The 26,445-nt window shown below is 44.6% G+C and overlaps 1 protein-coding gene across 1 annotated transcript; it reads left to right on the top strand.

Annotated features, from left to right (window-relative positions):
• Window positions 1–636: 636 nt before the first annotated feature.
• Window positions 637–26,445, top strand: LOC128834380 (protein spire homolog 1-like). The gene is made up of 18 exons (XM_054023091.1): window positions 637–1,689; window positions 2,398–2,447; window positions 3,554–3,629; window positions 4,258–4,289; window positions 5,172–5,336; window positions 7,059–7,184; window positions 7,510–7,578; window positions 10,768–10,938; window positions 13,558–13,626; window positions 14,180–14,309; window positions 14,720–14,859; window positions 16,444–16,516; window positions 17,126–17,274; window positions 21,668–21,796; window positions 22,970–23,034; window positions 23,914–23,941; window positions 24,513–24,655; window positions 26,077–26,445. Exons 1-18 carry the CDS (start codon window positions 1,416–1,418, stop codon window positions 26,261–26,263), a joined length of 2,076 nt encoding a protein of 691 aa, XP_053879066.1. The 5' UTR covers window positions 637–1,415; the 3' UTR covers window positions 26,264–26,445.

Raw genomic sequence — 26,445 nt, 5'->3', positions numbered from 1 at the left:
TGAAGAACCCACCAAGCATTAGCTTATTATGATGATGATGATCTCATGATTTGTAAGACAATCTCATGATTTTTCAGGGGCCTGTAATTCGTGAGCTTTGAATGTCGAGGGCTGGCAGCGCTGCTGCAGCCGCTGAGATCACCTCAACGTGCATCCACATGGCAGGGATCTCGGGCAGTGTGGCCAGCAACCTGCCCTTCAGGGAATCATGCCTGTCCCAAGCCAGGTCGCTGCCCCTCCCATCACAACTGAAAGCGGCACTGGACGTTCCCTAAACAACAGATGCAAAACCTGCGGACATATCATCACGGCGTCTGCTACAATGATTCACGCCCCCTACAATGATCAGCGTCCCCCACAATACACCTTTCAAGAGCCAGGGGGCCCTACAGGCATCTATCACAGCATATGGTGTCCATTATCCAGTTAACTAAATGCCCCAACAACAACTATGTGGGTAAAATGAGACAATCACTACACTGAACTCACACAGGGAAATGATAAAAGACAAAAACACCACATGGTCTGTCCATCACAGGCATCCAGCCACTTTTCACCAAAGTGGTGCGAAACCTGGGGGCCCTGTCTCATCACTAATGGGGGGGGGAGGAGCTGAAATAAGTTATACTGGCAAAGGCACAGGTTTGCCAAGGTAAGTTGGGTCCGTACTAGGAGTGTTTTATCAGTATAGCTATACCATTAAAGCGCTGCTAGTGTAAGCATTTGGCCTCACTGTTAGGTGATCAGGAAGCATCAATGCTGAACAAAAGGAAAAGTCTTCTTCCACCTCCAGCTTGCTAAGAAACTACCCCTTCCTCCAGATGAGGATCTGGCCAGAGTGATCCATGTATCCATTACCTCCAAATTGGGTAATTGCAACTCACTGTTTCTGGGGCTGAAGGTGGATAAAATGCAAAAGCTCCAGTTTATACAGAATGTGGTTGCTTGGTTGCCCCATGGGACAGGCCTCTGAAAACACACCACCCTCCTTGCTGTTCACTGATTCAGAGGTCTCTTTCAGCATCATTAATTACCAAGTGTCTCCTTCCCACTAAGTATGTATATTGTATAGTAAATTATTTCCATGCTTAATCTAATTTGTTGAGCCCATGAGCCACATTTGTTCTAATTACAAACCTGTTGAAATCAATGGAGTTACGCCAGACATTAATTTTTTCATGCTTCTAATCTTTCAAGGTCCCTTTTAATTTTTTCTCAGTCTTCATTCACTGTTGCTTGTATAAATAGAGAGTAGATGATGAAAGTAATGGTGTCCCTTTAAGGAGCTGTAGCCTAAAGTTGCTCTGAATGGTCCCACCTGAAGATGAGACAAGGCAGAATGGATAAAAGACTGGCAGAAGCACCTATCGCTGTCTGAGGAGTGGATGTAGAACAGCCCAGCCAAAAACAAGCATATGGGGAGTGGTGAAAGTAAAAAAATGGATTATTCAAGTTGTGAATGGAGGAATGTCACTAAGGTTTCTTTGGGAGAGTTTCTGAGATGTTGTGACCAGCCAATAAGTGAGGAGCAGGCCTGGGCCCTTTGCTTTCAATGTTGCCATAAAATGAAGCAGTTGGCTCAGGGCCCCCACCCTGTGGTGATTAAAGGTCTAGGAAGCATCCTTATCCATTCTGATGGTGCTGTTTCCTTCACGGTGCGCCCTAAGTCTGGTAAGAACAAAGGCACCAGTGGATGGGACTCTTAGAGAAAAGCCTTCTCTCTCTGATAATGCTATGGGTTTCTTTATTGTGCCCATGAGAATATACAGCCATGTGATTCTGTCTTTGAAATGCTTTCCATAGTGAATCCCATGAATCCTGCTACAAATAAAAAACTAACTTGTGGTATTGCCTGATGTCTTTGAACCCAATGTCTATGCTCCTACTGTGAAGGGCTGTATTCTCCAAACCAATTAGACTATCTACAGAGAATAGAGAAGAAAGAGATACTAAGTGGGTGCATACCTGTAGTATTTCTAATGGTTAGAGTATCTGACTAGGAGTCAAAGTTTCTGGGTTCTAGTTCTGCATCTGCTGCTCTTCCCCACCTATAATATGGGGATAAAATACTTTTCTAGTTTACAGGGATGTTTTGAAACTTAATTACTGTTTGTAAAGTATTTTTGGCGAGAAAGTGCTATAGAAGTGAAGTGTAGGACTATTTCTCCCCTTCCCCTCTTCCCTCCCCCCCCCCGACTCTCACCCCCCACCCCCGGTTATCTATTGAATCACTTGGTTTGGGGGATAATTTGGACAAATGCCTGAGATAAGGGACTCTGGTTCCTGGAAATTGATTGTCTTCACCTATATGGGTGCATACACACACAACATATTTGTGTTTTAATCTGAGGCTTTGGTGACCTGAGAGCTGCTTAATCATATTGATGTACTCCCTAGCCTGTTTGCTTTCTGCTGCTAAACTTTCTCTGAAAGTAGCAGTTGTACTGGTATGTGACTGTCAGTTGCAGGTGGTGAGGGAAGAGGGACAAGTGGCTGATAAAGACTCAGAGTTCCTTTTGTGGTAGTATTCGGAGCAAAGATGAATCCCACTCCCACATTTCTTTTTGCTGACACCTCTAGGGATTCTGTGGCTGTTGCTAGCTCTTGTATCCTGGAGAGGAAAGGTGGACAATAAATATGCCTTCCTTTACCAAAGGTCAAACATTGGTGCAAAGACAGAGCTATATTTAGGCATGTTCTCTTCCCAGCATACCACCACCACATGCTACTGACTGCAGAAGGAAAGGAGAATTATTCTTTCTTTGGGTTAACAAACATCCACTAGTAGGTCACCGCCACCACGCCTGGCTCGAGATGGAAGATGTACCAGGCATCCTCTCTAGTGACCTCAGATAGTCATATTCAGTTTACCTCCTCTGGAAAGGGGAGGATTGCTGTGATCCAAGGCTTTTGGAGGTCTCCACCATGACACTGCACCCCATATTCTTCATAGTGATATCATGATATGATTATAGATAATTATGCATTTTATGCAAGATTCGTCATGTGAGATGTCATTGGAAAAGTTATGATTTGCTGAACATGATCATCCTGTTGGTACGCATGTATTATTTTTGTAACTGAAGCTATGAACATAGACTGTGTATCTGTATTTCAAATGTAGTTACACCGGGTGATGCCCACTAGGCAAGATGCTTTTAGTCTAGATAGCTGGCTGGGAAAGGCCTATTCAGGATAATGAGCCATTAGGGAAAACAATAGGCCTTAGGAGAAGCTTATCTCCCACCTGATGAGCCTTCCTGAGAATGCTCCAGACAGCTTCCAAGTAATAGCTGCTATGACTCCACAAGGTCATGAGACCAGGCCACATGTTTCTGGACTCCATCTTGGGCTGTCATTGTTTTTCCATAAACTGAGTTTTGGGCCAAAGGATTCCCACCATATGCTAAAGCTATATACGGAGTGGAGTGACAAAAACCACAGATGATCATTCCTCACACAAGAACACTCCTGAAAACACCTGAGGAACAAAGACTGAACTGGGGGAAGTGCTGGACCCAGGCTAAAGGGATTTCTAGCCTGTGTATGAAAACCTGGGGATTCCAAGCTGCAAAGCAAGTGTAGCTTGGGCTTTAACAATCTGCAGCCTGCTTGTATCATCTGTCAGGGTGAGAGATTAACATACTAGAAAGATAGGATTTGAATTAAAGTTAGATTGTTTTTATTTATTTACTAGGTAATCTGCCTTGATCTGTTTGCTATAACTTATAATCATTTAAAATCTATCTTTTGTAGTTAAACTTGTTTTTGCTTTATCTAAACCAGTGAGTTGGAGTGAAGTGCTTGGAATCTTAGCTCAGAGAGGCTGTTGCATTTCTTCTCCACATTGAGGGGCAGGGGAACTGGATAATAAATTCATACTGGTTGGGGTTTGGACCAGGGCAGGACAGTACCGCTCTGGGGTGTTAAGCAGGGAGTTATTTTGACTGTAGCCTTTCTACTGTTGCTTCATGCTGTGGCTGGTCAGAGAGCCTGCATGTAACTGCAGCTGGGTGTGTCCCTACCTGGGTGAATGCTGTGGAATTGCAGGACCAGGAGTGGGTCTGCAGCTTGTCGCAGCAGCAGCACAGTGTGAGGGGGACCCCAGGCTGGTGGGTCAGAAGCTCAGTGGCACCCCAGTCACATCCACCACCAGCAAAAAAACAAATGCCAACTCTAATTACCCTCTCTAGTATGGACTTAAGTCTGTAGGGATTGGTAAACTGTTTGATCTTTTTTCACTTGTTTCCCTTTCAGATGTTAACAAGACTCAACAACTGGAGGAGCAGGTAAGACTCTGGAGTTGAGAGATGACATTTAAGAACCTGTGATTTTTAGTCTGGCAAATGCACAGATATAAGCCTGCATTGGTAAAAGGACTAGCTAAAGCAGGGGTTCTCAAACTGGGGTTGGGACCCCTCAGGGGATCATGAGGTTATTGCACGGGGGGGTCGGAAGCTGTCAGCCTCCACCCCAAACTCTGCTTTGCATCCAGCATTTAGATTAAAAACATTTTTTATATATTTAAGGGGGGGGGGGGAGGGTGTCGCACTTAGAGGCTTGTTATGTGAAAGGGATCACCAGTACAAAAGTTTAACTACTGAGCTAAAGGAATCTCAGCAGTCTTGCTCTTCAGTGACTCAGGAGGTTCATAAGATTCCATGGTCATCTAATGTTCATGGCACTTCTGCTGTCCCAGTGGCTTGCCTAGGGTGTTGTCTCCTGCATGGGAGTGGAAGTCTAGGTGAAGTTCCAGGACTAAATTAAAAAATGACGCAAATTGACTGGGCATAAGATAGACACTGAAGGGGTGGGGGAGGTTGAGTTGTGGCAGGAAATGCTGTCAACAGTGGGTAAGAGATAAAGCAGGCTGCTTTCCCTGCTGCCACAGCTCACTTAAACAATGTTATCTAGCCATATTTGGGTGTTACAACTGAATTAGGCCCCAGTCTCTTATCCCCAGTTGATCCAGGAGCATCTCAGTAGCTGCTTGAATGACCGTGGTAGGATTATGTTGTCTGTCCAAAGAGGCAGATGGCCTTGAATGTGGGGAAGGGTGCTGGCATGGTTGGGAGGGGTAGAAATCTTAGGGTTCCATTTGGGAACTTTATCTCCACAATACCAAATTATTTCTGCATTAATCTGAAAGACCATTTCCTTGGCCTCTGTAGCTGACAGAGCGTCTGGGAATGGTGATCTATAAAGCCCTGGACTGGGGGATTGACAACCATCTGGAGCGAGAGCTGAGTGAACCACTGGAGAAGCTGATCTCCCTCCTCCTGAAATTGAACACTGAGGCAACAAAACCAGCAATCACTTTCCAGGATGTCCTCAAGGTTTTCCCCCCTTTCTTATTTTTACTATACAACCATGTCAACTTCTCTAATGTATCTGCACTTACCACGCTACCTGACTGCTCCAGTGCATTCTGGGAAAATCTGGTCTTGGCCCCACCAGTGCATGTGAGCTGGTGAACTCGGGAAGATCCCACTGCACAGTGATGGGAGGAAGGAAGAGGGGCAAACTAGTTTCACAGGCATTGGTCAGGCTACGTACACATGGCCCACTGCTTGCAGGAAACCCTGTGCCAGCCTAGGCCACTGGCAAGGACCCCACACAGGTGGCACAGCTACTAATTGTAGCGAGGATGGGAAAACACACCATGTGTAAGGTCTTAACAACTTACAAACTGAATTAATATCTGTAGCATGGCTAGGCCCTTAATCTCCAGTTCTCTCCTCTGTGGCTGTCTCCTGTGCAAGTACCTGCCTTGAACTGAAGCTCGTAGAAACATGCCTGCAGGCAGCATGTTTGTGGTTCTACTTCTCCCCCCACCCCCTTGCCTGATTTTTTCCAAGTCACCTACAGAGATTCAGCATATTTGGATAGGGTCCAGATAAGCCCCAGGTAGTAAAAAGAAAGTTATGGGCACATCAGTGAGAAAGCATGGTGTTAATGCACCTGTCCTGCCTTCAGGAGAGACTTCTGCAGGTAAGAGGAGAATCAGTGCTTGCAGCATTCTGTCTATTCTTGGCCTGGCAGCTGAATGTAAGTGTAGGTGGTCAGGAGAGACTAGTGCACAGTCAGAACGTGGACCCTCCCAAGCAACCTTTCCCATATCCCAAGGGATAATGGGACCCTCTACTCAAAAGCAGCACTGAAGCTAAAGGAAATGCTTCATCTAATCCTAATAGCTATCCTCTTTTCAGGCCTCTGGATTCTAGCGGGCAAGACTGTTATCATATAGCTTTGCAAATCCACCTCTAGGCTAGACTAACCTTTTTACTAGAAACCCTCCCCATATGGGCAGGTATTTTTGTATCCGTAGAACTTTGGCAGCGTGCAGGCACTAAGAAAAGCTTTATCCAAAGCAACACATGCTCTCTGGTCTGTGCTCTAGCTTCAAAGTGCTGTCCAGACACTGAGCCTCACAACCCCTCTTCCATTTTACACATGGGGAAACTGAGGCATATAGAAACATGTGTCCAAGCCTTACAGCAGGTTCCTGAAAGAGCTAATGATTCCTACTTTGTGCCTAGTCCATTAGACTGTTCTCAAGGAAGTTTTCTCGTTCCAGTCTCTGGTCAACTGGCTGGTGTGCTCAATGCACAGAGCAGCCATAATTTCAGTCTGACAGGTTTATTTTTAGATTTAAGGAAAACAGAATAAAAACAAGTCTTCATGAGTGTACACAGTGGTTTCCTCTAACATGCTGTCTCTGCCATGTCTCAGAAAAGGGCAGCCTCACCAGAACACAAGGAGTTATTTAAATTTCCAGTATATAGAGGAGGATAAATTACATAACTCCATACATCACAGCTGGCACAAAATTGGGCTTTCCCTTTCTCTAGTCCTCTTCCCTTTGCCCTCCCAGCAGAAGGGAGGGCTCTTCTGAGCTGTAATATGCAAGGGACACAAGGAAAGGTGATCCTAATCTCAGAACCTGAGTAAACTGGAAACTGAGAGAGGCAACCTGCTCCCCACCCCCAAATCCTTTATTTCAAGGAGAACTTTTTTCCAACCATCAGTGCTGAGTGTGTGGCTGCATTTCCTTTCAGATCTGTGAGGAGCATTTGCCCAGGCCCTCTGAGGCTGCCAGCTATTACAGAACAGTCTGCAGGGTTCTCTTTGCTGAGTACGTAGATCTTCAGAAACTAATGCTCACCCTACAGAGCTCCAAAGAGGTATTTTGGGACCATCATTAAGCTGCTGTCTTTCTTTCCTCCTACCCCACACACTTAATTCCAAGCTAATCCTCTTGCCTTTCCCCAAGCAGAAGGTTATTTAGCTAAAGTTCTATTCCCTGCATGTGAAAGGGGTGGGCTTTCTCCCAAGAGCCAGAATACATTAATCTCGTGTATTTGTCTTCCACATTGTGTGGTGTTGTTTGTTTTTTGTTCCCCCCCCACTGTTGAAGTTGGCAGTACTGTGACTGGGCTGGACAGACAGGAATGGTCTAGGAATGACTGGAACAGTACAGGCTAATCAGCTCACATGTTTGTTTGACAGAGTCTAAGAAGAATGGATGTGGAGGACTTGCTGGAAAATGACACTCAGAGGGAGAAGGATAATTACTGGGTAAGAGTTTAGAATTGTTGGTTTTGTTTTGTTTTTTATTTTTTTTTAACTCTCTCTGTGAGGCCTTCCAGTGACTTCCCAGCTTAAAACAAATAGAGAGAAACATAACTAGTTAAAACCCTCTAAATACAAGTGACACGTTATGCTAAATTCTAGCTCTCTGTGGGAATTGCTATCTGCCCCAAGAGCAGTTCTCTTCTCTTTGGTCTTGTCTACACTGCCAACTTTGGGGAGATCTCCTACTGTAGCACTGGTGCTAACAATGCTGGATGTGCTACTGTAGATCAGCCAGTGACATTCTAGTCACCAGGAGTCCTGTGGCACCTTATAGACTAACAGACGTATTGGAGCATAAGCTTTTGTGGGTGAATACCCACTTCGAAAGCTTATGCTCCAATACGTCTATTAGTCTACAAGGTGCCACAGGATTCCTTGTCGCTTTTTACAGATCCAGACTAACACGGCTACCCCTCTGATTCTAGTCACCATGTCACGTAGACCTGCTGTGAGCAGGTTTAGATATCAAGATAGCTAAAGACCATTGGCTTAAACTGTTAGCACTTGTACAGCTCCATCAGAGCTAAAGCAATGGTGGGAGATTCCCAGAAAAAGGTCAGTATAGATGTAGCTTCCATGTTTTGTTTTGTTTTTCCCCGCCACCTTCTCTAGTCTTATCCCTCTAGTTGTTGGACTTCAAGATTCCTGGGGCAGGGAGAATGACTTGTTCTGTTCTGTCCAGCGCCAGTGAATTCAGTGCTCAAAAGTAAACAGCTCTTCTGACTGGAGCCTTGCCAAGGTAAACCAAATGCACTGGAGTCTAAGAGATGGGAACAGCAACCCCCAAGGGACCTGCTCCTACTCCCTTTGTCTAAATAGTGTTCACTTTGAAACATAACAAACCATTCATATGAAAATGTTTGTGACATGTGTTTAGGCATATTTTCAGTTTTGTCATGTATTAAAATAAACTAGCAAGTTAACTCGCACTCCCCTGAATAAGCTACGCGAGATTGATTTAGTGGTCTGGGAAGACCCAAGTAAATGCATGGGCTTTGCAGTGTGGCCTGAAAGCCCAAGAGATTCCGCTTCACTTAATTAAGAAAAGTGCCATTTCAAAAGCAAGAGCCCCATTGCCAATCCTCTGCCTCTAGTCTCCCAGATTCAAGCCCCGCAAGAGCCAGCTGCTTGCACCATCCTGGCAGGTAGCCAGGGCCCAAGTCGAGCAGGGCTCCATAGATTGTCAACCCCTTGATTCTTGAATGACATCTGGTAGCTATGGAGCACAGGATTATACACTTAGTATGCTGAACATCACCATTAGGCAGACCCCTCCTTAGGCACATCTGGTGCAGAGCTGTGCTGTCCTACCTATATACGTATGTTGGAGTATCTAAGGCACCGATCACCTTGACCTCAATGCTTAGATGCCTTTTCAGAGTATAACGGTTGCACCAGCCTTTAAGTGTGCGCTCCCCGGCCAAATAACTGTTAAGTGGGTGGAGCATGTGTGCATATCTCCACACCCCTTTGCATTAATGAGGCTAATGCTGCTAGCTCTTCCTCTGCTTGGGTAACCCTGACTCCAACTGTACCTGGGACATGTGTGCAGGTTGATAGAACAGCATTCTCTGTCATCTGATGTCAGGGTAGCCCCGGGCAGGGTCTGGAGAGAACAGAAGTCTGGGTAACCACTTTAAGGTGCATGGCTGAGAGGGTTCAACCTTAGCCAAATGCACATGAAGGCTAGCAGGGGAGTGCGCTAGAACTAGTGTGCACTTAGCCTTCCTAGGAACAAGGCTGCGAATTTTGGCTGTGAAAAGAATGGAACGTTCTCTTGGACAGTTGGCTAATGATCTACTTAATAGTGTCCCATAAAGTAAGGTGAGGTGCTGTTACAACCAGAGAAGGACTCTGGTGCTGATTGCGGTAATTACAGTACTCTTTTCTGTAATACTTGTTAGTGAAGGCAGTTCAGCTTAAGCAGTCACACAGCTGTTTGTGTCGGTCTCTTTTGCTATTGGCCAGTTTGCCTGCAGCCTTTCCTTGGACATCCTTGAGTTAAAAAGGTAGCTCAATGTTCTGCTACTCCAGAAATACAATAGTTCAGGAAAGACTGTCTCAATATGGCTGTCCTTTACTTCAGTTGGTTGCAACATTACTCCATTTTTGTAGCGTAGACAGGACCTTGTGTAGCTAGGTTAAAACCATGGGCAGTCCAGGTTCTTGACTATCAGGGCATGCAACTAAACATCCCTCTCATCTGTGTTGCTTGGGGGCTGCAGCTTAGTTATGGCTCTTGTCATGTCTTCCAAATGTCCTGCAGTTAATAGTGATCAAGACCTGATATTGCAGATTGGGGAGATGGGGGGGGGGGGGGAGGGGAAAGGGAGGGGAGAGGCCATGGGAAGGCAAATGTGAGAAACTTAAGGTTTTTAAGACAGGTCTAAATCAAAAATACTGTAGTAAAGTGAGCACACACAACCTTCTTATTCTGATCACCTCTAAGATCAAGAGAAGGAAAGAGTTTAGGTTACATTATTAAGCTGTTGATTTAACACGTGGATCTGAACTGAATCGTTTTGTTGTGTTAATGGGATCTTGCAGGCCCAAGCACCAACCTAAAAGCACTTGCCTTGAAGGTTGAGATAAAGAACAGAATGGATACATATTGTAGTTTCCAGTCTGAATCCCATAGTTTGAGTTAATTTGTATTATTTCAGCCTTCTTACCCATTCTTCTTTGGGGCATTCAGAAGGATTATGGAGGCTGCATTTTATACTGTAGGCCACCTTTAATGACTTAATATCTTGCCTAGTATCTCATCCAAAGACCTTGAAGAGAAATTCAAAAATACTAGACCTTTCAACAGTCATCTGAGGTAGCTAAATTATTTTAACCATTTGCTCAGGTAAACTGAGGCACAGGGCCATACATCAAAAGTTAGTGACAACTGAGACATGAACCCACCTGAGTTCTGGTCTCTCTCTGCCCACCCCTCTATGGCCCCCCCCACCGCTCTAAGCACTGTACTACTCTGCCTGCATTTCTAAGCAGGTTTAAATGAGACTCTCTCCGATATTAGTGCAGCTACAAATGGTTTGTAATTGCTAGTTGAGCCCTTTTATTGAATGAACGAATACCACCTCAGAGATTCTAGAGATCTTTTAACTGGCTCATGTTGCCCTGTAGCAGGCTAGCTTGTGGCACGATGTCATCAGGGAACTGCAGAATGGTGTGAGGCTGCGCAAGGCCATGGAGCGACCTCAACGTAGCGTTCCTCCCAAGGAATATGCCCGGTCTCCCTATGAGCTCTTGGCAGAGGACATCCGACGCAAGAGGTACACCCTCCGCAAGGTGAAGGTGAGCAGTTGTTCTCAACACGCTTAGTTTGGCATCTGCTGCTCTAGCTACCTGGCAACTGACATCTGTTTGATTAAACCCAACCTGTGTCCTCACACTCTTTCCTTCAGAGTAACTTCCAGGCTCCAAGGGTGGGTGAGAACTCATGAGCTCCACTTGAGCATATAATGGCCACCATATTCACCCACCAACTCACTTCATTTCTAAGAACTAAACTTAAACTATTCTAGGCTATCTTGTCTGAAGCCACTTCATTAAACTGTCTCTTGCTCACTGCCTTTCCCAGCTCTGGAAACACTGATCTGTGTCTCCACAGGCTCTCTAAGGTGCATCCTACTTGATCTTCTTGGCAGTATGCAGTTCAAAAATGGAGGCCTCTTACATGCGAGCTATCCAAAGGGAAACTTACTAGTGGTCTGCCTCAAGCAGAGGGCCTTAGGCAGCACTCAGTGACTTGAATGGGGGTTTGGGCAAAATAAGGAAAGCTGAACAAGTTCCCAGCAAGGCCTGTGCTGACTGAAGTGTTAGTGGGCCCTAATGCTGCTGATTGCTAATGTGCCCCGAGACAACGAAGGAGTTCCTCTAAAGGACTGCAGCATCACCACTTGCTTGCCACTGCTTGAGCTAGGTCAGTTTTAAAAGCTGGCATGAGGTTGTGCAGCGTTGCAATGTCATGCAAGCCGACTCTTTGGCACGAGATGAGAAACAATTTGGCGATAATGACCTATCGTTACAAAATAAAAATCTTGCCTACCTCACTAAATGCCAGCTCTTCAGCTGCTTATTGTATGCTCCCCTAAAGTGAGGGGGGATGACATACCCGGTTCAGCCAGGGCTGACAAGCTTCACTTTGAAAATCCTCCCCTCACCCTCCTTCACCTGCTGTCAAACACCAGCTCCTGGACTACTGTGGTGTCCTTCCAATTGGGCTGAGAAACTGTACTTGGATCCTGAGTCTGAACCCAGCTAGTACTGCATACACCATTTGCAAGGTGCTCAGATACTCTGGTGATCAGGGGAGGGCACAGAAGTACCTTAGAGTAGACTATATGCAACAGACCCCAATCGCTGGCAGGCAGGATTAAACCTGGGATCTCTGGAGCTTAGTGCATGAGCCTCCACCACATGAGCTAAAAGCCAACTGCCTGTTGGCTAAGGCTGTAGAGCAGATTCATTAATCTCTCTCTCTAAGTGGTCTTGGTGCCACTAGATGGGACAGAACACCACACCCAGGAGGTGTGGGGGTTACATATACGTAGAGGAATAGTGACAGATAGGAGGTGGTACATCACTAGCTGTTACATGTTATGAGGTATAAATTGCAGGTGCACTCAAAATCATAACCTAAGGCAGCAGAATGAACTGGGTCTTCAGCTGTGATCCATGGATCATTGGTGTGTCAAGTATATCTCACAAGCATTTGTCAAGCAGTTGTAAGTGTACCTCCTGCTAGCTACAGTGCAGTCCTTGATCAAAACAGCCACTGGAAACCATGAGTGAGTCATCAAATTTCAAATAAGCCCCTCTGCATCTTCAATGCTGCTTTGCATCAGTCTTTGTCAAACCAGGGTCAAGTTTGCGAGCACAAATGAGAGGAATAGGCAACACAAGGGGATAAATGGCAAACTGACCTGGAGATACTCTGCTAGTATCTCCCCTCACTGTCTGCATTCCCCAGTGTTCTAAAGCCTCACTCCTTGGTAAAGCAAACAGCACAGGTACAAAATAGGGCTATCCAACAAATGCAGCTGCACCCAATATACTAAATGGAGTCTGATTTCATTTTCTCACAAATTCTGTCCCCTTGTGACAACCCTACCCATGCTGCGGGGGGTCATAGAAGAGCTGCCCATGTGATAGAATCTCTGTCTTCGTGTTCTCCAATGAGAGAACTTGAGAAACAAACTTATGTGCCTGCTAGCTACTTCTGTTACAGTTAACCTGTTTAGGAGCTTCTCAGTTAAACTACAAGGGGGTACTATTCTTAGGGTGCCCAGACAGCAAGTGTGAAAAATTGGGATGGGGGTAGGGGTTAATAGGAGCTTATATAAGAAAAAGACTCAAAAATCAGGACTGTCCCTATAAAATTGAGACATCTGGTCACCCTAGCTGCTATTGCTTTACTGGGTGGGGAAGCTCTGCTGCATGAAGTCCCCTCTCTGTGACACCATGGTCTGGATATGTTGTAATTTTGGAGTTGGTGCATTATGAGGCTTCTTAGAGCCTTGAAACTCTTTATGCTGCTTCTAGCCAGGATCTTTTCATGGGCTGAAGGAATTTTGTAAGTCTTATGCACATACCTAAGTACTGCCCAGCTCCCAGTATATCGCCATGTGCTATTTCTTCACAGGCTTTTCTCCTTGCAAAAACATCTTTCAATCCTATTGCCCTTTCTACCCTTCACTCCCAGGAAAGCAAATGTCTTCTAATAGGACTCTTGTTTAATCTCTTGCCTAAAAAGATTGACTTGAGTTAGACGCATACTTGTGAAATGCCATGAGTGGCTATGTAAGGTCGTGAAACTGTATTTCCTAATTCATCCTCCGTTTCTGGGGAAGGAGGCTTTTCAAGAAAAAATTAACTTTCATCATTTCATAAGTGTCCTTTTCGCCCTTTCAGATCAACAGTGAGCAAAACTGCAAGAGGTCTGAAGGCAACACAGTCGCTTCACAGCCCCTTTTAAAGCCAGTAAGTGACTTGTTTAGTTGTGATGGCATGAACAGAAGGATCCCTGAACTGGCTGAAGCAATACTGACCTATCCCATTCCCAAGTCCGGCAAGGTAGCTTGAATGTTAGACTATCCCTTTTTTATATATAGGCCAAATTTTAAAAGGCCCCCTGTGTTACAGGGGGAAGGGAAGATGACTCAGATCTTCGCCCTTTTCTTCCCATGTCATTTCTAACTAATGCAGCTACTTCTCCTCTTCCTTTTTGCCTCCTAAAATGCTTCTGAACAATCCTGGTCAAGCTCTGGTTCACTTACTATAGCTTCTACTTTGAGTTAGTCCATGGAAACATTCTCCATTCTTTAACAAAACTCTATATTGTTCCTATAAATTGGAATTTGCGTGTAAAGTGCGCAGGTTACAAATGGTGAGAGTGCTGGGGCTACAGGATTTCTGGCTGGGTGTGGAGACTGACTTGTGAAATAGTGCACTTCTCAGAAGGGGCATGTCTATTGCTCTGGGGGATCTGGATTTTATCCAGTGGCTTTTCACAGCTCTCTACTCCATGTTGCAGGCCTCAGAGAGGAAGCTAAAAGAGAACTCCCCCAAAGCACCCAGTCTGCACGACCTGCTCATGATGGAAATAAAACAGCCACAGAAGCTTCGGCCATCTTCCACAGAGAAAAACGGGAGCAGGCATAAAGGTACCTACTGGGTACTGCTGGGCATCCACTAGTAGTAGGCATACTTGTGATGTATGAGTTGGTCATGGGTCAAATAAGGGACGCTAAGGAGCTCGGATCAATTTTCAGAGGCACCAGTACTGCTACTTTTCAGACATAGAATTGTAGGACTGGAAGGGATCTTGAGGTTATCTAGTCCAGTCCGCTGCACCTCTGGCTTATGTCACCTGCTAGGGCCCACGTGCCTGGGCTGGAGTCTCTCACCTCGTACAAGAAAGATGGGGTAAAAGGCTCAATTCCTGTGAGACTAAAAGGACGCGGAGGGTTGCTGAGCCATCACCGCCTCCGAGGTCCGGTGTGAGACTTATGGAGTCTGTTATCAGTGTCTTGCATCTACAGCTCACTTACGTTGCAGTTTTTGTTTTTTCCAGATACCTTTGTGATGCCAATGTTTTCCTTGAATTCCCCGTGTGGCAATGTCTTATCTGTCCAAAATGCCAGTACAGGACTTACAATTCACAAAGTTAAAAAACAGCTGCTGATCCCTGACTTGCTGGTCCCAGAATTTCAGGTAAGTCCTTTTAAATGAAATTTTGCAATAGAGGCTGAAATGGCCCAAATATTTGATCTTTGAAACATACAGGCACCCTGGAACTTCAGGTTCAAATCCCACCATGGGCAACTTGGCCCTTCGCTCTTCCAGGGTGAATAAATTGGACTACCAATCAGTTCATTTGAGTCCTATCTACCTTCCAGAAATCCAAGCCCTGTGTAAAAACGTGATCATTTATGTAGTGTAGATGGAGCCTTTAAAACTGAGGTTCTCACTGCTCTCAATGCACATCCCATGACTCTTTTTCATAAGAGTTGGGATCTGTGAAGCCAATGTTAGCCAAAATGTCTTCTGCTCCCCTTCCCTTTATCATTGCTCTTCACGCCAGTGGTGTCTGCATTTCATATGTTATGGGATACAGTGGAGATAAATTACTCACTGCAAGTTAATCATTCGACATTCTCTGCTTATGGAATATTTGAGCAAACGACAGTTTACTTCAATAAGTTAGGGTTATTTTTTTTAAGATTATTCTATGAGTTGATCATGAACAGTTCTGAGTACTTGGTGTCTGAAATTCAAGCTGTGTTTAGTCCGTCACATGTCTGTTTCTGCTCCCTAATGCAGTCACTTTTTTTCTTCTGGCACAAATACTCCGGCACATAAACTGGAAGTTTATTTTTTATATGCACTTTTGTCAATGAAATGCTTTTCTCTGACTTAAGCAATTGCAAATGTGAATGAATATTTGTAGAAAATCTTTAGCTGTATTTGCACAGCTCCAGTGTGTAGTTGGTAGGAATTTGTAATCATTCTGATGACAATGTCTCATATAGCTCCATTGATTCTGAATTATATTGGTGTATCTCTAGTGGGAAGGCTTGTACAAATGCTCTTGGCTAGCAGGATTGCAGCAGCACAAGCACAGTTCAGGATTTTAAAACAAAATCCAGTTATTGAGATTTCCTGTACTCTAAGGACCTCTTCTCAAGCAGTTTCTATTGTAGGGTCTTGAACTTCCACTAGTTAGAGAGAGGCCAAAGCATTGGTACCTGGAACCATCTGGGGATTAGGCATGTCACCCACAGAATCTCCTGAGTTGCTTTCATGAGTTTCTGCATGCAAACTGGAGCCAGGAAAAATTTAACTTCCTACATGGGCCCAAAGCTGTAGGAGGAGAGTCTAGATTCAAGGGCTGTATTTGAACATCTTCCATCCCTGAAACTTTTGAGGGAGGCTGGAGTTGAATTTAGGATTTGGGTCCCATCTCTATTTTTAAATTTTTTTTTACTGGGTCAAATTCATCCGTGATGTAACTTCAGTGGAGTTTGACTCATTATTGCTCTTCTAAATAATCTGGAGCATGGTGTGTGAATTGAGGTGAACAAGCCAGCTAATTTCACCACTACTTCTGCTTATCTTACCACTGCCAGATGGTTGGCTCTCATAAGAGCCCCTGTTGTCTCATTCATTGTCAATGAGGAGCATATCTGCTCCTCTCAGGGGCTCTTGGTTATGCTGAGGTGACCTTCCCACCCAACCCTACCTCTCTGATGTGGTGTTTTATACCCACTGTAAAAATCTCCCATCTGTGATCCATAGGAAGCAGACGGGGCATTGAAATACAACTTGGGAGTCATCTCACACAGATCTGTACTGACATCCAGCAGCACAGGTCAGTATGCCCTTTCCTGCCTTACTCTCCCTCTCACAACATGGTCTAAATACTTGAATCAATGCGTCCTCCATTCTTATGAGCCCAGTCCATCTTCCTCCTGCTTTTGAAGTCACTTGTCTTTTAGAGCCATCTAATGTGAGGAACAAATAACATGGAGTTGCTGGCATGGAGAGTGACCTTTCAAATCAGTTCCTGGCTGTGAAACTTCTTGAATCTGTTAAGTTTCTAAATAGTGACAAAATTCTTCGTGCTTCCAGTTTCAGGCCTCAAGATGTATGTTACGGTAGCAAACATTCAGTGAGGCTTTAGAATGTGTGAATGAAAGGAATAAGTAAATCACTGATTTAAAGTAGGACCCACTTATAAACAAAACATCACGGTTGCTTGCTTACATTTCTGATCAGAATGTACCCAATTACGTGGTGCTTCTGTGATCTTGGGTAAGGGGAGGAAGGGAAGAGGATCTTTAGAACAGGCTTCACTCCCATCAGAAACTGATCAGCCTGTAGTATTTAAGCATTCCACTCATCTCAAGAATCTCTGAAGTTACCAGATCACATTTATGCTTGAACACCTTGTTGTCCTTTCCTACTTTTCCATTTCCAGATTGCTCTGCAGACTGCACATTTACCCCCAAGAGCGTGCCCGTGCAAGGAGACTGTAAAACAAACAGCTTTCCGAATCGAAATCAGCGACAGCCTTTCTGCCGAGGGAGGTTCGAGTCTTTAAGGAGTGCCCTTCAAATCAAGGAAGATGTAAGTCCTGCGTGGGCCTGCAACTCCGCTCCCAGTGATGCCACGAGCTGGTAATGAGCTGGCCTGGCTACTGTCCCAAGGGTTGCAGCTTGATGGGATAGAATTGAGCTCTAAAATGGAACGTGGGGTGGGGGAAATGGACTTCCCCCAACTTTCATAACTTGAACTCTTAATAAAGCTGGTCAAACTTTTTTTGATAACTTTTTTTCAACAAAAAATACAGATACAGCAACACCAAAATGTTTTACAAATTTGACAGTTTTGCTGAATTGTTTCAGTTTAAAATATTTTGTTTTGAAAGTGTCAATGAAATGTTTAGATTTTTTAAATCTATTTTTGGTTCCAAATGACTGTTTAAAACACTTAAATAGTCTAAAGCAATCCAAGTTTAAAAATATTCTAAATCAAAACAAAACCTTTTATTTGACCCAAATTTTTGGATTTTAGAATTGATAGCAAGCGCAAAATATCCATTATTCATACAACTCTGCTCTTCAGTACCTGCTTCTCTGCTAGTTGTTAGCACAGCTGGTGCTGTACTTGTTCCCTTCTAGCTTGGCTCTTCTGAGTATGTGATGGGGTAATTATCCCTTGATGATGAGGAACATTTAAAATAAATGGTATCTGGGTACAGTTCTAGAGCTCCTGAAGAATGTTAAAAATGCACCTGAAAGTGCATGTTCAGCAGAAACTAGCATAATACACATTCTGCTAACTGATAATGTCAGAATCGATTAACAAGCGTGCTACGTGGTGCTCCTAATTGAACTTCAGGAATAAAGAATTTCAAGGCGTTGTTAGGAAAACCAAGCCATGATTGACAACCAGTGTCGCACAGGTTCCACTTCTTCTTTCTACTCCACCCCTATCCGTGATGGGAGGTGGGGAGAAAAAACAGTGTAACTGCTGGTCTAATGGTGTGCAACAGTAAGTGTACTGGCTACTCAGTTCTGTTAGAGATCTAGTGCTCTGTCCTTGGTGTTCTCTTCCTCCCCTCCCCCCCTTCTGCAGTTGACAAGGCCGAACACCAGTAGTAAAGCAACTGGTGCAAAGGTCAGCTGTATAATGGCAACTATAGTCTCAGATCTGGTGTTAACAGGAATGTGGCATCTTTACCAGCTCAGAACAAGCTTCCATACACAGTGGTGAATGGTCTGGTGCTCAACTCCCATCTGCTAACAGCATAGCCCGGGTGCTTGAGTTCAGGTACAGACTTTTCTCGAACCTTTCTTCACGCACTCTGTGGAGGTTAATGCTCTTAACACATTCTAAGAGTGTTAAATGCGGTAAGGTCCTGTCTACTGTAGCTGCCAAGCCCAGAACACTGGAAACAGGAGGGATGGTGAGAATTTGTCAAACATGGCTTATTTTGCCAGTGTATGTGTGACCTAAGGCATATGGTGAAAGCTGGATATCAAAACCCTGTGTGAACTAAACAATGGGCTGTTTCTTGAAAATATGCTCAATGTAGTTGTTCGGATGGGAAATAACATAAAAACTTAGAGTTCTTGGGCCCAGGTTAAGTGTGGATGTCTTTAGCAGCCATCTTTAAATAAATAAATAAATTAAATAACCCGGTGTACTGACTAGCAGGGTGTATGTAGCTTAACTCTTGAGCCCTGATCTACTTAGGTACTGCTACGGTAACTTCTAGGTGTCTAGACAAATCACAGGAACAACAATGCAATCCATAAAGTTAGGCTGTGCTGGGTTGGATCACTGAAACCCCCTTGGGAGCTGCCACTCGATGTGCAAAGACTGCCCCTGCTCCTGCCAGCTCAGGACTCCAGCACCCTGTCTTGCTGAGCCAGAGACTCCCATCTGCTCCAACACAGCCCCAGGGTCTGAATTACTTGCCCCAAAGCTGCAGGTTTACCTGAAAACAGCTCACAGAAGTGTGCTTGTCTTTAGCACTCAGATGCCCAACTCCCAATGGGGTCTAAACCCAAATAAATCCGTTTTACCCTGTATAAAGCTTATGCAGGGCAAACTCATAAATTGTTCGCCCTCTATAACACTGATAGAGAGAGATGCACAGTTGTTTGCTCCCCCAGGTATTAACACATACTGAGTTAATTAATAAGTAAAAAGTGATTTTATTAAATACAGAAAGTAAGATTTAAGTGGTTCCAAGTAGTAACAGACAGAACAAAGTCACCAAGCAAAATAAAATAAAATGCACAAATCTATGTCTAATCAAACTAAATACAGATAATCTCACCCTCAGAGATGCTTCAGTACGTTTGTTTGTTTGTTTGTTTGTTTGTTTGTTTTCCCCCTCAGACTGGACACCTTCCAGGCCTGGGCACAATTCTTTCCCCTGGTACAGCTCTTGTTCCAGCTTAGGTGGTAGCTAGGGGATTCTTCATGATGGCTCCCCTCCCTCCTTTTGTTCTGTTCCACCCATTTATATATCTTTTGCATAAGGCGGGAACCCTTTGTCCCTCTGGGTTTCCCCACCCCTCCTCACTGGAAAAGCAACAGGTTAAAGATGGATTCAGTTCAGGTGACATGATCACATGTCGCTGCAAGACTTCATTACCCACTTGCCAGCACACACACATACAGGAAGACTCACAGGTAAACACAGCCATCTGCAGACAATGGTCCTGGTTAATGGGAGTCATCAAGATTCCAAACCACTATTAATGGCCCACACTTTGCATAATTACAATAGGCCCTCAGTTATATTTTGTATTTCTAGTTTTAGATACAAGAGTGGTACATTTATACAAATAGGATGATCACACCCATTAGATTATAAGCTTTGTAATGATACCTTACAAGAGACCTTTCGCATGAAGCATATTCCAGTTACATTATATTCATTTATCATGTTTTTATAAAACCACATAGACTGCACGACGTCACAAGGGCCTACATACATATACTATGAATGGGGGGAGAGGTGCCTTAGAAAGTGATCCGCAAAGCTAGCATGCTAGGCAGGGAGTCGCCTAAGCTAGCCAATGGGAGATGCCAATGGTGGTGTGTGTTAGGCTGCAGGGAGGAGCCTGGATTTAAGAGCCTATCTGCTCGTGATTCACGAACTGGAAACATCACTCCTGGAGTCAGGCAGTTTAGGCTTATAAATCACTTAATTAATTATTGCAAGAAGTGCTTGGCTCACTCCACACAAAATTGGAGGGGGGGAGAGAGGATGAGGGTGGTGGTGGTGCCCACTTTATAGCTTTTTGTCTAGTGGATTGAGCAGTCACCCTATTCCTCTCATCTGCCTGGGGGTGAAGGAGAGGATTTGAATGGGGGGTCTTTCACCTCTCCTGACAGTGCTCTAACCTCTGTGCTATGGGAGGTACTGGTGTGAGGCTCTGTCTCCTGTTGAAGCTGTTCCACTGTGGATAAATAGTGATTGGAGCAAGGGGCCTGAAGCTGGGGTCTCCCACCTTTCAGGTGGGTCCCTAATAACTGGAATAAAGAATAATCTCTCTCTGGTGCACTTTAGTATTTATCCATCCAGGAAAAGCTTCAACAGGAGAGACTGGGGGAGCCCACACCAGAATATCCCATAGCTCAGTGGTTGGAGCGCTCTCCTGAGATTTGAGTAGGGCCTCTCCCCTCAGTCAGAGGAGGGGAATGGAATCTGGGTCTCCCACATCCTATGTGAGTGCTCAAACCATTGGGCTGAAAGTTATAGGCTGGTACCTCTTCTGTAGGCTGGATTTTGAATGGGATCTGATCTGCTAGGCTGCCACTGACATGCCTACAGGATCCAGTCCTGCATGCGAGTTAGCTGGAGGAACATCATCTTCCCCTGTTCCTGGAGTGCTCCGGGAGTTAGGCATCTGGATGCCTAGTGGGAGGCAGCAGTGAGGTCTGTGGTCTGTAGTGGAGCCTAAAACTGGGACTTAAGTGCCTAAGTACCTTTGTGGCTCTGGTCCTCTGTGCTGAATTGTGTACTGCACCTTTAAATGCGATCCCTTCACTGCTGCCGTTTTGTCACCTGTCTGCTGCAGAAGGGGGTACACCACATGTGTCAGGGAGGCCTTTTGAACTTAGCCTCCTAATACAACCAGGCTGTTTATTGTATGGGGAGCAGACCATATAACTGTGGCCTGTAGCTGTCTTTCATGGCTGGTTTTCTAAACTTCTTCAGAACACGGCTCCCCTTCCAGATGGGAGCCAGGTGCTTCCCTTGCCATCCTTCACTCCCCTCAGACTCTGGCATGGCTGTATTGTGACTCAGAAGGGTGCTTTGCCAGGCTGCCTTCTGTCTCAGAACTGAGCTTGAAAGGAGATGCTTGAGATGACTTGGTCAGTTGCTGTACTAGAGACCCATCAGTCACATGGGGCTGGAGTTCAATTCGGGTTTAGAATCCTAGTCAAACTGGCCTTTTTCTTTGGTCTCTCACTCTTAACTGTCCTTTTTGCCTAGGACTACCCCTCTCCTACAAGGCGGCCATCACCAACCATTGCTGAACTGATTGGAACCAGATATGCCGTGATGTCTGAAATGGAGGGATCCCGCCAAAGAGATGGTTGTGCGATATCTTCAAGAGCCAGGGTATTTACCATTTCCCTTTGATGTACTGCCCTTTCTTTCTGAAGAGTCTGCTGGCTTCACTCCTCTTCATGCACTCATGTCCTTTCATTCCTGGGAATAACAAGTGCCTGATAGACAAATGGGTCCCAAGTGGTTTCACTTAACCCTATAATACACTGATCTTCAGCAGTCCTGCCCCAGTCCACATGGAAGCTTTAGACACTGCACAATGTTAAATTTCTAAGCAAGTTAATTTGCACACTGAGCTAGACCCTAGCTAGTACTCCATGCTGTTGCCCAACAGATCCTTACTCCCAAAATAGGAAAGAACTCTGTCATAGCTGGTCCACAAGAACCAAATGGGTTTAAGATGCAATACTTAACTAGGGTTCTGACCTTCCTAAAAGCTCTAAGCAAATGCAAACCCAAGATGTTTAGCTAAAGGACATTCAGATACTTGGACTATGAGACCAAAGTGCTTTTCTTGAACAAAAGGAGCTTCTTCTAACATAGTTGTTCACTTCCACTGTCCAACTCTGGCGCCTTTCACCCTGAATCCTCCCTTTCTTCCCACTTCGGTCTGAGTACCCAACACTGCTTGTGTACACCCAGCCGCCTTTCTTCCTCTTCTGCAATAGTCATCCATGATCACCTCCCTTTCTTGATTATTGAAACTCTCCTCTTTGACCTCCCCAAGTTCTGGTTCTCCAGGCTGAGACCTGTGGCAATACCACTTCTCACCACCATTGGAGTCTATTTTAAAAAAGCACACCACTGTTCCTCAGCTTCTCCTATGGCTCATCATCCACTTCAGGATCCGAATTTGCCCTGACACTTTAATCTCCCTGGAAATAATAGTCTGTCTCAATGGCTCATTTCCCTATCCCCACCTTGCTTTCTTCATTGGATGCCTATGCTCTTCCGCACAATCTAGCCATTGTCAAGAACAGCTCTTACTGTCTGAATCAAATCCTTGTCATCAACACTCAGGTTTCAAATCTTCTCTGAAAACCTCTTTGCCTATGGCTCTTAATTCTTATGTCTCTGCCCTCCTGTATTTGAACTGTTACTGTATGTAGATCTAAAGCCTTCAGGGCACTGAATAATATAGAATATGCTATGCTGTACTGGCAACATCTACTGCTTGCCAAGAGTTGCTTCCCATTGGCATTCATAGGTAACTCTTATCTGCAGGTCTGTTTCCATTGCCATAAGCAGATGGTCTTTCTGTGGCCTTACAGGTGTCATCTCTGTAGCAGGTAAGCTGGTGTAGAAGGACTTTATGGGGCGGAAGAAAGAATCATAAAAACTATTCTAAATTGTCCAATTGCAGCACTCAATGGAGCAAGTTGTTTATCCCTTTAATTTTGCCTGAATAGTTGGGCTCTATCGTAACTGTTTTCTCATGGTTATGGGTGAAGGGAAGACTGTCACTTTGTAGTGTCTTAGTTTATTAATTCTTAAAATTCATGAAAGATAATGAAATTCTTACCCTTCAAGAACCACGCTTGTTCCCCTGTGCTTGACACTGCAAAGGTGGCATCTGATCGTCCCCAAAGTCCTGGGGCAGAGGTTGGCTTGGTTCTAGATCAGGTCCTAGGCAAATGCTCCAAGTCAGGATCTTCTGGATGAATTTTGAAATTATCTGAATCCTTCAGTGACTTGGAGCAGGTTGAGACCCCTCTATTCGCTCATAAACTGTAAGATTTGTTCATGGGGCGGAAACAAATCTGGGGCCTGTTAGAGACTTAGTCATTTTAACTAAATTTGAGGCAGAAGTAGTTCGTTAACTGTGGGTCATCCAGCAGCAATCAAACACCCTGTGATTTGGTGACCCAGTCACATAGCACTAGTACTGAATTCTGACTATTGAGTACGTGTGGCAAACAGTGAGCTGTCCATAGGCTGAAGTTTTTTCACACAACATCAGTCATTTTAAACTAGTACGTATTAATCTGTTCACAAATTACCAGTGAACGGGAAAGTTCTAACTGTGAAGCCAGGTGAATAAGTCATAATTGCAAATGATGCCTTTGAGCTTATTTGAAAGACATATCTTTGCCTGCAGTATTGGGATCTCCAGAACTCCATTCAAATAATAACACTGTTTTTCTCCTCCTCCCCTCCCCCCCCCCCAGTGTCATCTGCTGTGATTGTTGTGTCAAGGTAAGTCCTTTACTCTGTACAGTAGTCTGATTAATTTCTGTCTCGACCCTCCCCACCATGTGTCTTAACTAGTCATAAAAAATATTTCCTCTCTGTCCCACTGACTCTTGCAATTTACCTTAAACCTCTCTCCTAAGAAGATGGAAGAAGCTGTCTCAAGATTCCAAATCAGTAACGAAATGTATACACTCCCAAAAGTACGGGCAGTTGCATAGCCTAGTCAATAAGGGACCCAGATGGAAAACCTATTTTTTTGCTTCTCTTCGAAGCTTGGCCATTAACTTGCTGTGTCATTAAGCAAATTGCTTCACTTTGTTCCTCCTTTTACTCCTGTGACAATGGAGATGATGATGCCTATCCATCTTTGTGAAATGCTTAGAGATCTCTGGGTGAAGTGCTTATTACAATGAACTTCCTGACCTTGGTACAACTAAAATCTCTCACCCTTACTAGTAGATTAACATATTGACTAGTCCTGCATTTGATAAACTTGCACTGATCCATACTGGCTTTCTAAAGCAGAGAATTTGTTCTGTTTGGTGATTTAAGTTTCATGGCATTCTGGTTCTAGATGTCCATGCCCTTCAGACCATGTGTGCATCTTCCGCTTAGCTTAATAAAAGCACTGAGACTCTCCAAGGAGGAGGACTCAGCTACCCAAGATCAGAAATCCTCACAGTTGTTGTTTGAAGTAGAACATTGGGATTGTTCTAGGTAAGTGTTGTGTGTTTTGGTTTTTTAAATGTGAGACTTGCTTTCTATAGTCTTTCACTTTCTGGGTGTCTCAAAGTTCCTTTCAAGGGAAGGCATTGTTTCTGTGAAGTGGGACCTGTGTAGACAAATACAATGGCTATTATAGACATTAGTACCTTTGGCCAATGGCATGTTACACTGAATGACTGTTGGCCTGCCCATTATCCTGCTTTATTAATGACTCTCTTGAAAAGGTGCCATTGGATCTCAGGTTCCAAACAGAGATGGGTAGAGTGGACTGTAGTTTAACATCTCACTGGAAAGACTTCCATATATGATCATCTGTATCTTTCTCCAACTTAATGCTATTGCAGAAAAATTCACCCAATAATCCCTATCCAGTGTCTGATTTATTCCCTGGGACATTAAAGCTGGTAAAATATCCTCAGGGTCCAATATCTCTTGTATATCACCACAGCTTAGATGCAAACTGGGACTCATGTTCATAGGCAGTAATTTTAAGTGACTCAGAGGAATCCTGCCTCTTGCAAACGAATAGCATCTTGTGCATAGGCTACGGTATCTGAGTGCATCACAGAATACATAAAGTAACCAGCAGTATCTTGGTTCTCTCCCCTTTTCTTCCAGTATGTTAACTTTTTTTAGTCCTCTTATTGTGGGAAAGCTATTTCAAAAAGATAGAGTATAAAACTTGTCCTGAATGTGTTCAGGTCTGGATATTGTTGGCTCTTCTTATAAGAAGCCCCATAGCTATGGGCTGGTGGCTGGGAGGGGTGCAGGAGATCAGAAGACAGCTTTCTCGGGACTCTTCCTTCTAGTCTGGAGTTGCATTGTCCATTATGAGAGCAGTATTAGGAAACTCTTGGATTTGAAAGGTCTCTTTGGGGGCAGACGAGACCTGTCCATTGCAGCATTTGGTTTTGATCTACTTTTCGGTGTGGGTCAGTACAATTTTCAGAGCACAGAGATAATAGCCGTTAGTATTGCTTAACAGGTGGGTAGCTGCATTCAGAACCAGCTGGAGCTCCGCCAGGGTAGCTGCTTTCATTGCAAGGCATGGTACATGGTGATAATTGAGGCTGGAGGTGACCAACACATCACCAGGCTGTGACCCCCTCATGACCCGCCATAGCTGTAAAGAACACACATTAGTAGCTGTGGGGATCTATTGGTGGTGACCTCTAGGGTGCAGACCATCTTGATCGTTGGAGGCCATGTTTTCCCCCTCCCAAATGAAGATGAGCTGGTGCTTGCTTGTTCCAATCCAGTCCTACACTGAAGGGAGTAGAAGGTGCTCAGCACCCATCCAGGACTGTGCTCTGGATGAAGTGTTAAGTGGGTGTTGGATCAGATGGGAGAAGGGGTTGGCAGAACACTCCACCTATTTAACTGAAGCCTGGATTCATTTTTGTCACTTTCAGAGTACCACTAGTGTTTGAACCCCATTGCCTAGCACGGCCTCTTGCCTCTCAGAGGAAGACCATGATGGACTGGCCTTCTATGGACATCTGTACCACATGTGAGCAATACCTGTTACATGTCCTCTCCAGCCAGCAGCAATGCATCCCTCCCAGGAAAAGATCCAGGTCATGGACTGAACTGGAATGACTCCTTTCTCTAAACGTGTGTCCTGTCCTATTGATTCCTTTACATTTTTGTGTTTTTTGCACCTGAAGTAAGAGTGCAAAAATAACAGCTGTATCTATATATTAACATAAAGGCCTGAATAAAAGACCCCCTGCTGGATACTCTTGGCTAGCCAGAAGACACAGCTGTTGTTTACTTCTAGT

This window comes from Malaclemys terrapin, chromosome 1 (assembly GCF_027887155.1).
Source record: "Malaclemys terrapin pileata isolate rMalTer1 chromosome 1, rMalTer1.hap1, whole genome shotgun sequence".
NCBI classification, from domain to species: Eukaryota; Metazoa; Chordata; order Testudines; family Emydidae; genus Malaclemys; species Malaclemys terrapin.
This window is presented reverse-complemented; position numbering and strand designations above follow the sequence as displayed.

Bases quoted from the DNA above. Each gene is read 5' to 3' on its own strand.
- LOC128834380 (XM_054023091.1), top strand. From the start codon at position 1,416: ATGGGGAGTGGTGAAAGTAAAAAAATGGATTATTCAAGTTGTGAATGG. The intron at 7,579-10,767 runs GTAAGAGTTTAG...GTTGCCCTGTAG, and splicing joins GGGAGAAGGATAATTACTGG to CAGGCTAGCTTGTGGCACGA. The intron at 13,627-14,179 runs GTAAGTGACTTG...TCCATGTTGCAG, and splicing joins CACAGCCCCTTTTAAAGCCA to GCCTCAGAGAGGAAGCTAAA.